Source organism: Chiroxiphia lanceolata, chromosome 10 (genome assembly GCF_009829145.1).
Source record: "Chiroxiphia lanceolata isolate bChiLan1 chromosome 10, bChiLan1.pri, whole genome shotgun sequence".
Taxonomy (NCBI): domain Eukaryota; kingdom Metazoa; phylum Chordata; class Aves; order Passeriformes; family Pipridae; genus Chiroxiphia; species Chiroxiphia lanceolata.
The window spans coordinates 26,136,785-26,150,820 of NC_045646.1; the positions used below are offsets into that span (position 1 = coordinate 26,136,785).

A 14,036-nucleotide genomic window follows, 5' to 3' on the forward strand; every position below is an offset into this window, starting at 1 on the left:
GTATTTATCCCTGGATGTCAGATAAACCAGCAGACACGAGTGTCATTCATGAAAAGGAAAGGACAACTGAAGCAACATAAACAGAGCAATATCCAGTGAAATTTTATCAGATTACTGGAAGTGGTTGGGGGTTTTTATAATCTACATATTGTACTGATTATAAATCTCTGGGCTCAGTCAAGTGTTCTACAGTAGACAGCTGCAATATTAGGGATCTTGGAAGGTTGCAAGCACACAGGCATTTTTCCCCTATAAAAACATTTCCCTAGTTTAGAATACCCTCTGCCACAGCTTCATTCTGTAGACCCTCTAGACTGTTTTTTCTCTTATGTGAATATGATGACCAGAGTTCTGCACAGTAATTAATTTTTTTCATTTGTGCATTTTCTTCTTATTTGTTCTCTGCAAGAATTCCTTTATTTCCAAGACAGGCAAACCCGTCTGCATTTCTAAGATTAGTCTTTACCCTGCTTAAGGCTGCGCTGCTACATTTTGTTTTCCATTGACAGTTGTGTTGAACTTCATACCAGATGCAGTCAGCTGCATCATTAGTCATTTCAGTCATTTCTGGTCTAATCTCTAATCTTCAACACCTTGAGAGAACACCTGCCCGTCATATGCTGTAATTATTTATGTGACAGTTCTACCATCCTAGTTCTTTTTTCTTTTATCTACACCACTTACAAAACTGGATCTGCTTTAAGTGCATTTTTATCCTTTACTTACATAAAGGCTGTCAAATGTTTGAATTTTTTCATGCTCTTTTCCCAGCTTCTGTAGGATGGGTGTTCTTATTATAGACCTGTACTACCTTTCTGATGTCTCAGTCAACACAAAAGTAAAGGGACTGTAAAACTGTGAAAGTTAATTTCTTTGCTTTTATTTAGAAACTTGCTTTTCTAGACCCTTAGAGCAATTCCTGAAGAATGTCCCCACATGCCAGGGAAACACTTACTCGTTATCAAGTGTAACAGACCCCAAATTTTTGCTTAGAAAACTGTGCAGTCAAAGCAGAGCTCTATGCTTTACAGTGTTGCTTCTCAAGAAACAAACTCCCCCCCAACCCTCTCATTTCAGAGCAGACCCTACTGAACCCCATGATAATTGCCTGTAATGTTCTCATGTACTATTAAACAAAGATCTAGTTGAAGACTAAAAATTGACCCAAAGACAATACCAACTCGTTTATATGTTTATCCACCAAATAAGGAAACTGATAAATGGGAGTAGCTAATAATCAGAGAGCACTTACTGTGGCGGAGAGCTGCGGCCCGTTGAGCTGTGCATGCAGGATGGCTTCATTGATGGAGTTCCACATTGCCGACAGTGCAATTTCCAGATCATGCGAGGCAGCCATTTCATTAGTGAGATATTCCAGCGTGGAGATGTACTCCCTCCATTGTGCATCCAGCTCTGACACGCTGGCCAGGCAGCCCCTCATTACATTCAGACAGTAGCCGACGCAGGGTCTGATGAGCGTCAGGCCCTGGCAGTGTGGGCAGTACTGCATCTTCACCAGGGCTCTGCTGCACTCCTTCGTCAGAGCCGCGTGTTCAGTAGTATTTATCACTTCAATGCCCAGGCTCAGGGCCTGGATGAGCATTCGACTGGCCCAAAGAGATTTTGACAGCTCTGTAACCATGTTTTTAGAATAGTGTCCAAAAGGATTTATGTCTTGCCTTGTGAGCCGCAGGCACTCTGTATAGTCCTCTGACAGATCTGTAATTCCTGGGTTTATTAGCCGACTATACACCAGAGGAAAGAGACTGTCAAAGAACCGCAATACTGCACTTTCCACTGTAGTCTCTGCGCCCAGAATGTAGAGAGAGATGTCTGTAAAAAGCTCCTTAACAGGCTCTGCTGCTTCTTTTGCCATGGGTCTGTAAGCTGTCTCAAACAGGGAGCTTGTGTGGTTTTCAGCAAAGCGAAGCAAAGACTCAAAGGCCTCTAAAACAGGGGCAGGGGAGAGAAAGAATTAGAAGTTAACAGCAGGCACTATCTCAGTCACAGGACTAACACTGTCCTGAACAGGAACACCAACAGTTACATGGAATCTGCAATATGATTACAGTAATACAGTTTTCACCAGTAACGTGATTGGAAAGTCACCTAAATAATACCTGTGCATAATAAATAAAGGTAACACGTAACACACAATTATTTTCCTTAAAAAAGATGACTCTCTTCTCCCTAGCTAGACCCTGACCCAAACTTGATAGTCAAGGAAGGACTCACACAGACTCCTGTGAGCACAAGCTTTTGGAACTGACATTGCATTTGGGCATTCAACTGGGTATATTTCCAAAATATCCCTCCTCTAGCTCAATGAGAGATTGTGACATAAATGAATACAAAAAGAAGCTGAAACTTTTGTTTCACAGTTCTGTGAGTAGGTGGCTTGAGAGGCACTTCTAGCAAAGTACAACTCCAGGATGAAGAAAAAACACTGTGTAAATAAATTCTCTCCCCATTAACACTGGCCAGGTCTGGAGACCAGCCAGCGGTTGGGCAGGACTTGACATCAAGTCTGCTGTGACCCAAAACCAAAAAAGAAATAATAAAGTCAGAAAAATCCTATCTCCTTTAACCATACCATTTTCAAAAGTGAAGAAAAAATAATGTTTAAGAAGTTCCACAGTTAACACATTTCAAAATGCACATGGCAAATATTATACACTCAAACCACTGACTGGGGCGCTACAATCCATGGACAGGGTAAGGAAGAGATCAGTTCCCCAGATTATTTTTAATGACACAGAAGATAACAATCCACACCATTCCCACTGCTTTCTTTGGAAGCTCTCCAACAAAAAGCCTCTGACATAAATCATTCTTGCACTCCTCTGGGTGGCAAGTAGTTCCAGTCAAGGCAGGAGACCTGTCACATTATACCTCCTGAGGACTGGCCAGATAATGGGGTTTTTGGTCTAATCCTACTCTACATTCATACGAACATCACCATGTGGTTCACTGCACTGCAGCACAAACCCAAGTCACTCACAGCTCAGCCCAACAAAGGAGCAGATACAATAATGTAAGTCAAGATTAGCACATGCTGGCAAAGTTCTGCAGCAAAGCCTGCTCGGTGCCTTCCCCTATGACATCTCCCTGGGCAACTCACTCGCTTGGTATGATAAGCATTACAGTCCCTTTTACCACAAAGTGTGGTTTAACTTAACAGATATTACAGCATATCTCATTGTATATTAAATCATCAGTATTTTGCACACACGCACTGCATTCTTCTGCCAGAAAAATCACTTCAGCATTCCCACTAGTATTACAGCAACTAATACTCTGGAAGTACTTATAAAATCCTAGAAATTAAGAATCCACATACACTTCAGTTGAAAAAGATGACAGTTTATTCTTGGGCAGAGAAACACCTTGCCAAGTTTCAGTCTGAAGCACTTTTATAGCTGGTAACAATTCTGAAAATTAGATTTATGATGGAAATCTTGACACAAACTGTAGAGCAGGTTGTTCTGTGCTACCGCACACTACTGGAAGTTTTTCTCTTTGTCACATCACATCTGTGTGTATTTTTATTTCTAGAGGAAAACTAAACATAATTTTTATCATACAAAAAACTCAGAAGAAATATTTAAAACATGAAAACAGTGGTTTAAGTTTCCTCCCTACACACAATCCCTTACAGCTTATCATTAAATTATGGGAGTAGGGACTGTCATCTACAATGCCAACAGTCCTGTGCTGTTCCTTTACCTTCCACATCCACAAAGGCAGAACTGTAGACATCACTCTCCTTTCCTGAAAACTAAACAAAATTCATTTATGAATGTGCAAGTATCCTTATTTTCCTGAGAAATGACAGCCCCTGCGAAAGATGAGAATAAAACAACCAATGATAACATACATCCCAAGAAAACAGACCTCAGCAGATTCCTGGGATACTGGTTGTAGACTAGAAATCATGTTGCATTTTATTTTCAAGTCTCTTAACCATGAAAATCCTGTATTCAATTAAATGAAATTCTGTGTTATTCTGAGACAAGTAGGAATGTAATTTTTCATTGTATAAGGGGAAACTGTAATGGCATGTAGCTTCATTCCTCCTGCAAAAAGAGCCCTAATGCTAAAAATACAGCCCAAAAATATTGCTGGTGATTGTAGATGTGCTGCAAACACCCATAAGGTATCATTTGCCTCCTTATCACCATTGCTCAGACACAAAAAATGACTCACGACTGCAGTCAGTGATGTTCCAGAAGGAAATATACAGGTCTTTTTTCATTGTTAAGGCATTAAGAGACGTTTGAGACAATCGAATTACTGTTCTTAGACCTTTAAATTAGAAATAATGGGACATCACACAGTCAAATGGCTTGGCAACAATGGACAGTTTGCGTTCTGGCTGTACAGAGCAGGCAGCTGCTATAGTGATTAATTATGTGCTTTTAGTGCACCTTGTATGGCACTTTGTGTGAAGTTTCTAAATCCCAAGGAAGATTTACCACTGTCCACTAGATCAGCTGCTCATCTGTGCAGTCAAATACAGCAAACTTCGAACAGTTAGGAACTCACAAAAAGCTGATTTCTAAGCCTAAAGATACACTGAGAGAATAATTTGATCATCTTTCACTGCCCTTGACACAAGCTCCCCAGCAGCACTGAATAAATTGCAAATATATTGATTCTGAGCAGAAATAAGCCTTAACCAAAATAACCTAACACTTGATGAAGACATTACGTATATTTCTGCCTTCCACTAGTATTAAAATAAATAGGAATATGGAGAATAAGGTTTGTTCTCACGTTCCTCAGAAGCTCCTTTTTGATTTAAGACTACAGGGAAAGTGAAACAACAGCCAGATTCAGATTTTGAACTCACACACTGGTAACTCTTTAATGAAAGTCAGGCAACACCACCTTCCACGGGGAGAATTTTGTTGAAACCATTTATCATGCACTCACCAAACACTAGATGCCACCACTGATGTGCCTGGACAACTCAAAACACAGCTGACCAAACACAGCTCACCTCTGGAAACTTCCCATTGCACCGCTGGGGTTACGGAATGAGTTTCTGGAGAAGAGCCCTGTTCTGAGGAGATGCCACGCTGGGTTTGCTGCTCCAGCAGCAGCACAGGGCCTGCCAGGCCAAGCAGCCAACCAGTTCTCATGCTGGGCCTCCAGCCTGGGTCCTACCTCTCACATACACTAAAAATTGCATTATGCTCAGTCTAGCACACACAGATTGGAAAACATTGCTTTGCATGTACAGCATTCCTGTTTATTCACCCTGAGCATGGCACAGCTTGGTTGGGAGCACTAGCTCCCTTCTGACAAAAATACAGCCATCCTGACACACAAGATGTAGTCCTTCTCTTCAGCCAGCCACCAGCTACACTTCATATGCCTGATGCAATAAAAATCACAAAGGATTCCTGACTTACCTCATACCAGCTTTTGCATCAGTGTAACACCGTTGACTTCAGTGGGATTTAATCCTGATTTAAATGCATTGCATGTCACAAAAAGCTGCAGAATTTTAGTGTTTCTGCTAAGAATAGTGCTACAGGGAGAAACAGATGGAGGAGGTTAGGTATCACTCTGCCCAGTGCTGGTGTACCAGCATTTTCCAAATATCTCCTCTATTTTTTCACCACCCGGAGGTCTATTTGTGGAAGAACAAGTAGATTTTAAGTAGCAGTACAGGCACTGTAGCTGTGACTCATTCCTCACATCACATAAACACTCCATCCACTTACTTTACCTCCCTTCAGCAGGAATAGCTGCCTGTGCTTTTAAATTGCTGTCACCTCCATGTGAGTCCAGTCTGATGCAAGGGCTCTCTGAGTTTGTGTCCAGGCCACCACTTCTTCTCCTGCAGCCTTATCCTCAGAACGAGAATCAAAAATGCACAACTGCCACGCATCAATTTGCCACCCTTTCAGCTACAAAAATCTCTCTGAGTGTATTCCAAGGAGCTGTTTATTTTGCTAGGCTCCTGGACAAACAGCAACATAAGCTCAAGAAAAGACCTGAAGAGAAGATCTGCTGAACAGCGAGTTGACACACATGGCAGCGCCAGAGCCTGCATTCAGGACTGCCTTCATCTCATAAAACCTGGTTTTCTCACAGTGCATGGCAGGCAGCAGATGTGGTCTCAGGGAACACACTTGGATAGAAGTTTTCCAAGAAAATCTGGATTGATATATGATAGCCATGCATGGAGAAAGCTCATTTGCTTCCCTCCCTCATACAAGCCCTTCACAAAGCTATTGAGATCCATGTTCTGCAAGCAGCTGTAGGGTTTAGATGGAGAGCATTAGTCAAGGTTAAGCAACTTTCAACTCGCTGGATTATGAATCTGTTCAAACCCACATTCTTTTCTTTCCACAGGTCCAGCACAGGAATATTTAGCATGGAAACCATTTTCCCAAAACCAAGTCAACCTAAACACCAGAGACCACTGTGCACAGAGAACCATTTCTGCCCCACATCAGCTGAGGCTGAGAGAGAGCAGATCTCATGTTTGAAACCCCACGTCTTCAATGACCAAAGTCCTAAAACTCAGTGCAAACCACACCAGGCCTGGGTGACAGGGAAGTTACTGTCACTGTCATCACGCTTCTGGATGCAGCTCAAAGCTGCCACCTTGCCCACAGAGCTGACCTGGTAAGACCACCCTGATAATGCAGCAGCTCTCCACTACATTAATGTTTCCTTACACTCTGCAATAATTGACAGCCTGCTGGGCTTAAATTTAAAAAAATCCACAAATTCTGTAAAAAAATAATCATTATATTATAAACATTACTGAAAAGTTTTAACAATACTCACAAAACTATCTATACAGAATCTAAACAGAAATAACATCAGTGTTGTAGTGGTTTGGACTTTGTTTTCCCCCAGAGGATAAGAAAAGTGGTAGACCCCAAGGGGTGGAAACCCCTGGAAGTTTTGAAATTCTGTCCAATGAGTGCTCCTGCAAAAATGTAAACATACCACAACCAAACGGAAGAGGAGAGTTGTAGTTTTGGGTTAGAAGAAGTAGCCATGTTGTAAGCCACGAGAGGAAGGGGCTCTGAGCCCCTCGGGGCCTCTGGGGCCCCCCCCAGCCCCAGTTGGGGGCTACAGAGACTTGGAACAGTGTTAAGCTGGACTATGTGTCTGTAGCTGTGAGCTGGAGGATGTTTTCCATCGTGAGTGAGCAGAGACAGAGCAGAAGCGGCGGCAGCGTCCAGAGGTTATGGCTAAAAGCCAACTGATAAGATCTGAACCAGCGAAGCAGCAGAAACAGCATGCAGCTAAGGAAGACTCAGAGCTGCTCAAGCCGAGGTGAAAGACCGGCAGCAGAGAACACTCTAGAACTAAGTTTCTACAGAGAGAAAGCTTGGGGGTAAGAACTGTAAAACTCCCCTAAACTTCCTTGGAGATCCCTCCAAAAATGGAGGGAGGTGGACTCTTACTGATTAGAAGTCCTAGATGGAGTAAAGGAGCTAAGAAGCTCGGTCGTCCTGAGAGCTCAGCCAGGACGGTGTGTGGAGGTTGACCTTGAGGCCCTCCCTTGCTGCAAGCTACAAAGAAGCTCGCAGCCATCTTTGAGGCAGGGCACAGGAGCTCTGCAAGGGGCTGAGTCCCCTGAAGATAAGGACTGTCGCGAAGACCCCCTGTGCTTCGTGACATGACGTGGTGATAGCGCCCTTGTCCTGGGAAACGCAGTCCACGGAAGACCACTCGTTTGGGGAGACGAGTGGCCGAGGGGGATACCCCCCTCGTGTGTGCTGGCAGAGATCCAGCTATCAGCTGCTGCAAGAAACAGAAGAGAGAGCCTGCTGCCTTAGAAGATACTGCTGCTTAGTGACTGCTACTCTGAAGAAGCTGCTGCCCTGAGAGACTGGAAGGGATCTGTCCTTCTTTCCCTCCTGGACTTTTATTTGGAGGGGAGAAGAGATCTGATCCATTGTAAATACTATATGTCATGGCAGAGATAGTTGTAGTCATGTGTATAATGTATTATGATATTTATTTGTACAGTCATTGTAATATATTCCCTTTCCCCCATTCGGAGTCTGGTTGTGTTTTGTCTGGAAAAACCCATCTCACATTGGGTTGAGATGTGGGAGGGGGATGGAGCTAGGGAATTGGATTTTGGGCTATCTCAAACCATGACATGTGTACATTTTAGGTTTGAGTGTAATCACAAAAGAAGAATGAGAAATTTAAGTGGCTCCATTATTTGCTTGCTCTCTTAGGACCACACTAATATTTGGCTCCTTTCCCTTCAACATCTTGCATTTATTACAGTTACCGGATGAATGAAAGATACAGTTTGTTGAACAATAGCTTCCTTTGTGGCATTTCACTAGTAGCGAAACTTCCAATGCTTGGAAATTTCCTTCTTATCCTCTTTATCCTTCTGCTCAAAGTGGGGCCAAAGCTCTTCATTAACACCCTACTTTTCCCTGGTCTTTACTGTTTTTAGCATGGCAGTCTTCCTATACATAAACACAGCCACTCTTGATGAAGCTGATGAGAAATAACAATTAAGTTGTTATGCTTCACAGAATCAGTTACAGTTTGCTGGCTTGACTTTGACCTGTTCACTACATATTTCATCTTCAGACTCTTTTAAGAATACAATGAATGAGCTGGTAATTAAATTTAGCTGTTTATTATTTCTGTATACTCCATTTCAGTACAGTTGTACATTATTTTACACACTATAATTACAGGGTACAATTACTCTTTTCTAAAGTGAGCAGTGTCAAGTAAAACTAAATCAGTTGACCAGCAGAAAGCTGGAGACCAGATGTGGTATTTACCTTTCATGACACCACCAGGCTTCCACTGACAGATAAACAAAACAAGTAGTTCTTTGGAATATTTGTGCAGTAGAAGTATGGACACCTCCCATCACTGGAGTAAGATAATCCAGAAGAGCAGTAAAAGTCCTGAGGACTGTGGCTGGATGTGTTATAAAAGCTGTGGCTATCAGTCTCGTTCCCCTTCCATCAGAACTCCAAAAGATGATTCGTATAATTCATATCTGCCAAGTTCAAACCTGTCTGCCATTACTTAATAATATCAATTCACAGTTTTAACAGGAGTTGGGCCAAGATAACTTAAGGAAGAACTACAGCTGTGCTTCAATGGCATTGTTATACCCTTCATTTGCTTTCCAAGGACAAATTATTTATAATAACAGTTCTCACAATCTACAGAAATACAAAAGAAAAAGCCACAGCAGTTGTGTATCTGTAGATAACCACGCTCATCACTGATGTTCTTCAGAGGTTTAATAGCCATTAGAGTAGGAGCAGAAACAATGTTATCACAGTTATTTGATCAGTCACTAACATGGATAGTGATGACTGGAAGCTACAGCAAGCAGCACGCAATTCCCAGGATGGATTACAGCACAAAGCACTTGCAAAACAGCTTTGAATGACAACTCTGTAACCGTCAACATTCTATTCCAGACAGACCCCCAGGGACAGTCCACATTGCTTAAATTAGGTCCGATCTAACTATTCTAATGAACAAAGTTTTTGCCATATTAAAAAAAAAGCATCTGGTTTTATTTTTCAGGCTAAAACCCTATGTGCTGTTGCAAAGATGTTCAAGTGAAATGAAAGACACCATTTTTCCTTAGAAAATAAAGTTTTCCAGTAAAAATAAACATCAGCTTGAACAATATTGTCTTAAAAAATCAACGCTGGGGGATGAGGTAAACCTCCAGTTTCTTTTCAAGTAAGGGTCTTGCTGGGGGGCAGGGTGTGGGGTTTTTTTGACATATTTGAATATTGTTATAAAGACACAGTGAGACCATGGCCTAAAAACCTAAGGATGTATTCTGGTTCTAAAACACGGCCTGCCCTCAGTTTAGTCTCTTCAGAATAGATACTTGGTACCTCTGGCTGCAGTTCCTTTGAGCAGAACCTCCAGTGCCAAAATCTTGCAAACTTTTTGTTCCAATTCTCAAAACACAACAATTTGGTTATTGAACAGGAACTATAATTTTTCAAAACTCACAAAGTTGTCATGGTTTGAAATTGGCCCCCCTGAGAGGCTGGGGGGCTCACAGGTGACTGGGTGCCAGGGCAGTGTTCCCTGGAGAGCCAATCACCATTCCTGTTGCTCGCTTCTGCTCAAAATCATAAATCGCAGCACCGGAAGCTGTTGGCAGTCTGTGTGTTGTGCTGTTGGTGTCTGCTGCGTGTAGGTGGAGAAGGCCAGGGGGTGGTTGGGCTCCTTCTTTCCCCCTCGGGGGGGAAGGGGAGCCCTGCGGCCCCCCCAACTCTGCCTAGGCCAGAGTTAAGAGGCAGCATTTGGAGTGTATGCTGTGAAGGAAGAAATTCACAGCACCTGAGGTAAGAGAAGAGAGGCAGGCTTTGCAGCCAAGCCCTCTCCCCCCTCCTTTCTGCAGTTAAAGCTGTGGAGGGGGGCTTTTTCTTTCCCTCCACTGTGAAGTGGAGGAGAGGCTCAGCATTGGGGCTGAGCCAAGAGACGGGCCAGAGGAGGAGGCTCGGCACTTGGGAGAAGAATCCCAGGTGAAATTGGAGACAGGCCAAGAGCTCGGGGGTTGCCCTGCTGAAGCTGACCGGGGGCAGCCGAAAACTGACTTGGAGGATGCTTGATAAGCTGAAGTACACTGCAGCAGCCTACGAACCGAGGTATGAGAGGGAGAGATCACACAGACTGAGGAGCAAGGACTCAAAACTACTTTCTTGGACTTCATGAGGAGAAAGACTGCAACAAACAGCTGGGAGCGTTCGGGCCCAGAACACTCCCACGAGACTGGTTACCCAACAGCCTTGAAAAGCTCTTCCTGGACTAAAGTTAAAGGGAGGGACTTAAAAGGACTGACAGAAATGTAAATACATATATAGAGAGAGTTGCTTTTAGTTTGTACAGTATATTTATTTGTGTAAATAAATGTATATATTTCCCCCTCCCCTATAGAAGCCTCTGGCCTGAAAGTTTCTCTCCGGTGTTGAGATAAATTGTGGGAAGGGGTGGGGGGAAAGCCTGGAAATTAGATTTTGGATTTCTAATGTAGCTCAAACTGCCACGACACGGTTGTTATCAGAGCACCCAGTGAAAGATGGAGTTTCGGGTACCATTAGGGCACAGCTGCTTCTGGGGTGAGCTGGAGGGGAAAACTGCTCCTGATGGCAATATATATCAAGCCCGGGTACCCAAAAATGCTACTGTCGCTGGGAAACAGTGCAAAACAATTACCTCCTTCTTTCTGGGGTTCCATGGCAATTATTTTTCCATGTGTGCAAGCCATTTCTCAGTGCTGTGAATCACTGCACTACAAATGCCAGCATGGGGCTCTTGGATAAGTGACAATAATGCCCTTATTGCAATCTCTAGGACTAAGGCTTTCAGGTAATCTCTTCCCACAGACTGGGTATCATTCCTCTTTGGATTTGCTAAACTACTCTAGTCACAAGGATTTTAGGAATGAGCTATTTAGTGTACATAGCATAGTTTCCAGAACTAAACCAGACTTATGGAAGAATCCCGGCCCACCCACGACTGCCATACGGGCTGGCTTGAGCACCTGAGGCAACATATCATTTATCATGGCACTCCAAATGCTCTGGGCCTACATGGAGCAGAAAATCCTCTTAACTGGATCCTATGCCTAGGTAAAGGTGAGGACAACATTCAAATGACAACATGCATAGGACATACACATACAAATATTCAAGAGCAAGCAGGTGGACTACTGCCAGAAAATCCAAAATGGGATTATGGGTGAGGACACAGCTAATGTACAAGTGAAATGTGGCTATGTAGAGAGATTGCTGGTTTACATTGCTTGAAGAAAGGCACTATTCAAAAAATAAACAGGTAAAGAAAGGTCAAAAATTGCTTCTGCAGCGTCACTGCAAATGAAAGCCACAGAGAAAATAAAAGCTGTGCCAACTAAACACAGTGCCAGGTACTAATAGCAGAGAGGAACAGATGCCATCACTAGAGAAAGAGAGGGCATTTAACGCTGGTGGTCTCTTGGAACTCAAACGTGCTGCACACTGACACAATTGGGCTTGGAGAGCAGGCAGCCAGGCCCGCCAAAAGCACTACAGACTCCTCTCTGTTGCTTGACTTGCGCAGTGGCACCGATGATCCCGGAGGCACTGAGCACTGGGATGTTACCTACAGAGAAGTATCAAATACAAAATCTTTCTTTAGAATCCAGATGTGACCAGAGTACCGAATACACTCCCAAATCTGTCTCTGGTACATCGCTGCACTGCATGTTCGTGTTTCCTGGCAGAAACACACTTCAAAGTCGCCAGTAACTTTGAGAGCCATAGAAGAAATTGAGGTGTTTATTTGCATCTCTGATGTATTAAGTGTTACCGAGAAAGGAAAGTACAAAACTTGCACTAGTTAAGAAATAAGAACCAAAAATTTCTCTTCTGAGTTAATCAGAAGAAAGCAGGAAGACGTAAAAGTCTTTTCATTCTTTTGGGAATCTTTCCATTAAAGCAACCAGAAAAGCAACCAGACAGGAGTCTCTAGAGAGAATTTTCTTGACCCTCTGATTAAGGAGTTCAACTGGCAGCAGGAAAACTAATACGTTTGTTTCATAAGGTCATGAACTATTTCATGATTTCCAGCTGAAATAGTTAGGTGGTCTATTATGACCTGTTTCTAAAAATCTAAGAGAAAAACAGCTACAAGAGAAAGGATTAGTTTAATAAAGATGAAATACAGGGGAGAGATGATTTGTTTTTCAAGGTATTTTTTTTCTTCTTTTGTTGCGGTACTAACAGAAATACAAGAAATTATGTCCAAATTCCATTAAAGAGCTCAGGTCACAAATAAGACTAAAAAAGAAAGAGTTTGAAAAATCTAGATTAAATCTCTATATATCGACAACTTCAAAACAAAGAAAATTGTCTTTTGTAGAGACCAGCAGTAATGCAGTCCTGTGTGTTCCACAGTGAAGAAAGACTCTCTAACCCAGAAGTGTCAGGTGGCTCGAGTACTGTGCTCCTGTGTGTGGGCAGACCCTCCAGACCTCAGCTGCAGGAGGGAAAAGGACCAAGATTCACCAGGGCAGTCAGACACCACGTGGCAGCCCGCACACAACCACTGTGGACTTCCCATTTGTTCAAAAGCACAGGCCACAAAACCTACCAGCCATTTCTTCTGATTTCAGATTGAGCAGCATCAACTTCCTTTCCCAGTACTGACTTTACCCAGCCTTCTCCCTACACATAGGGAAGCCTTAACAAAACAAAAGAACACGTGGAAGTTCCATAGCTAAGAACAGTGCAGAGACTGTCTTTCATACAAGTCATCTTCTGCAAATAATTTAATTCGGTGGCTTTCATGTTTCAGACCCTTGGGCAACTCCTATCCCCAAAAACTAGCGACAGATGCAGGATCCTCACCCAAATCTGAGCTGAAAACACTCCTCGGCACTGCTCCCTAGACCAGCTGCAGGCCACTGTGGTCCATGTGTGGCCAACAGGGTGAGGGCCACTGGGCTCTTCAGCAGTGCACTGAGAAGCACACAGTCACCTAAGATTAAAGGCAGAGGAACTGGCCTCAGAGAAAAAGACACAGGCAAGCAATGCTTAAAAAACAAAACTCTTTCCTGCAGCATCTATTTTTGGCTGTGTCCTCTTGTAGATTATTTTGCAGACATATTTGATATCCTAATGGCATAAGGTAATTGAAAGGACATGTTTGCTTGAAGAATCTGACCTTGTTCATGGACTTTCGTTCCAGTCAGAACAAAGAATTCCACTAAGCTTACTGAAGAAAAATAGTGGAAAAGACTTTCATGACTGACTTCAACTGAGACAGAATTGAAATCACTGGAAATTTAGGAAAATATTCTGGGTGTTGTTTTTTAAAATTTCCACTCAATGGAAAAAATTAAAGGGCAATCAATACTTTAAATAATCCTATAAAAATAGAACACATATGTTTTTATGGTGAAGAGTTTCTCCTCAATTTATCCCCCAAATTCCTTCAAATAAAGTGACTGGCATGTGTTCAACACATGGGTCAGCACTGGCAGAAGAACACATGTTGGT

The 14,036-nt window shown here is 42.8% G+C and overlaps 1 protein-coding gene across 6 annotated transcripts in view; it reads right to left on the bottom strand.

The window, feature by feature from the left end:
• The window catches only part of LOC116791870 (glypican-5-like), a 434,010-nt gene that overhangs the window by 297,344 nt on the left and 122,630 nt on the right, over positions 1-14,036 (bottom strand). For all 6 annotated transcript variants that reach the window (XM_032698296.1, XM_032698294.1, XM_032698295.1 and 3 more), the window contains one exon: positions 1,253-1,947. In XM_032698296.1, coding sequence (XP_032554187.1) covers positions 1,253-1,947 — 695 coding nt within the window. The remainder of the gene's footprint in view (positions 1-1,252; positions 1,948-14,036) is intronic.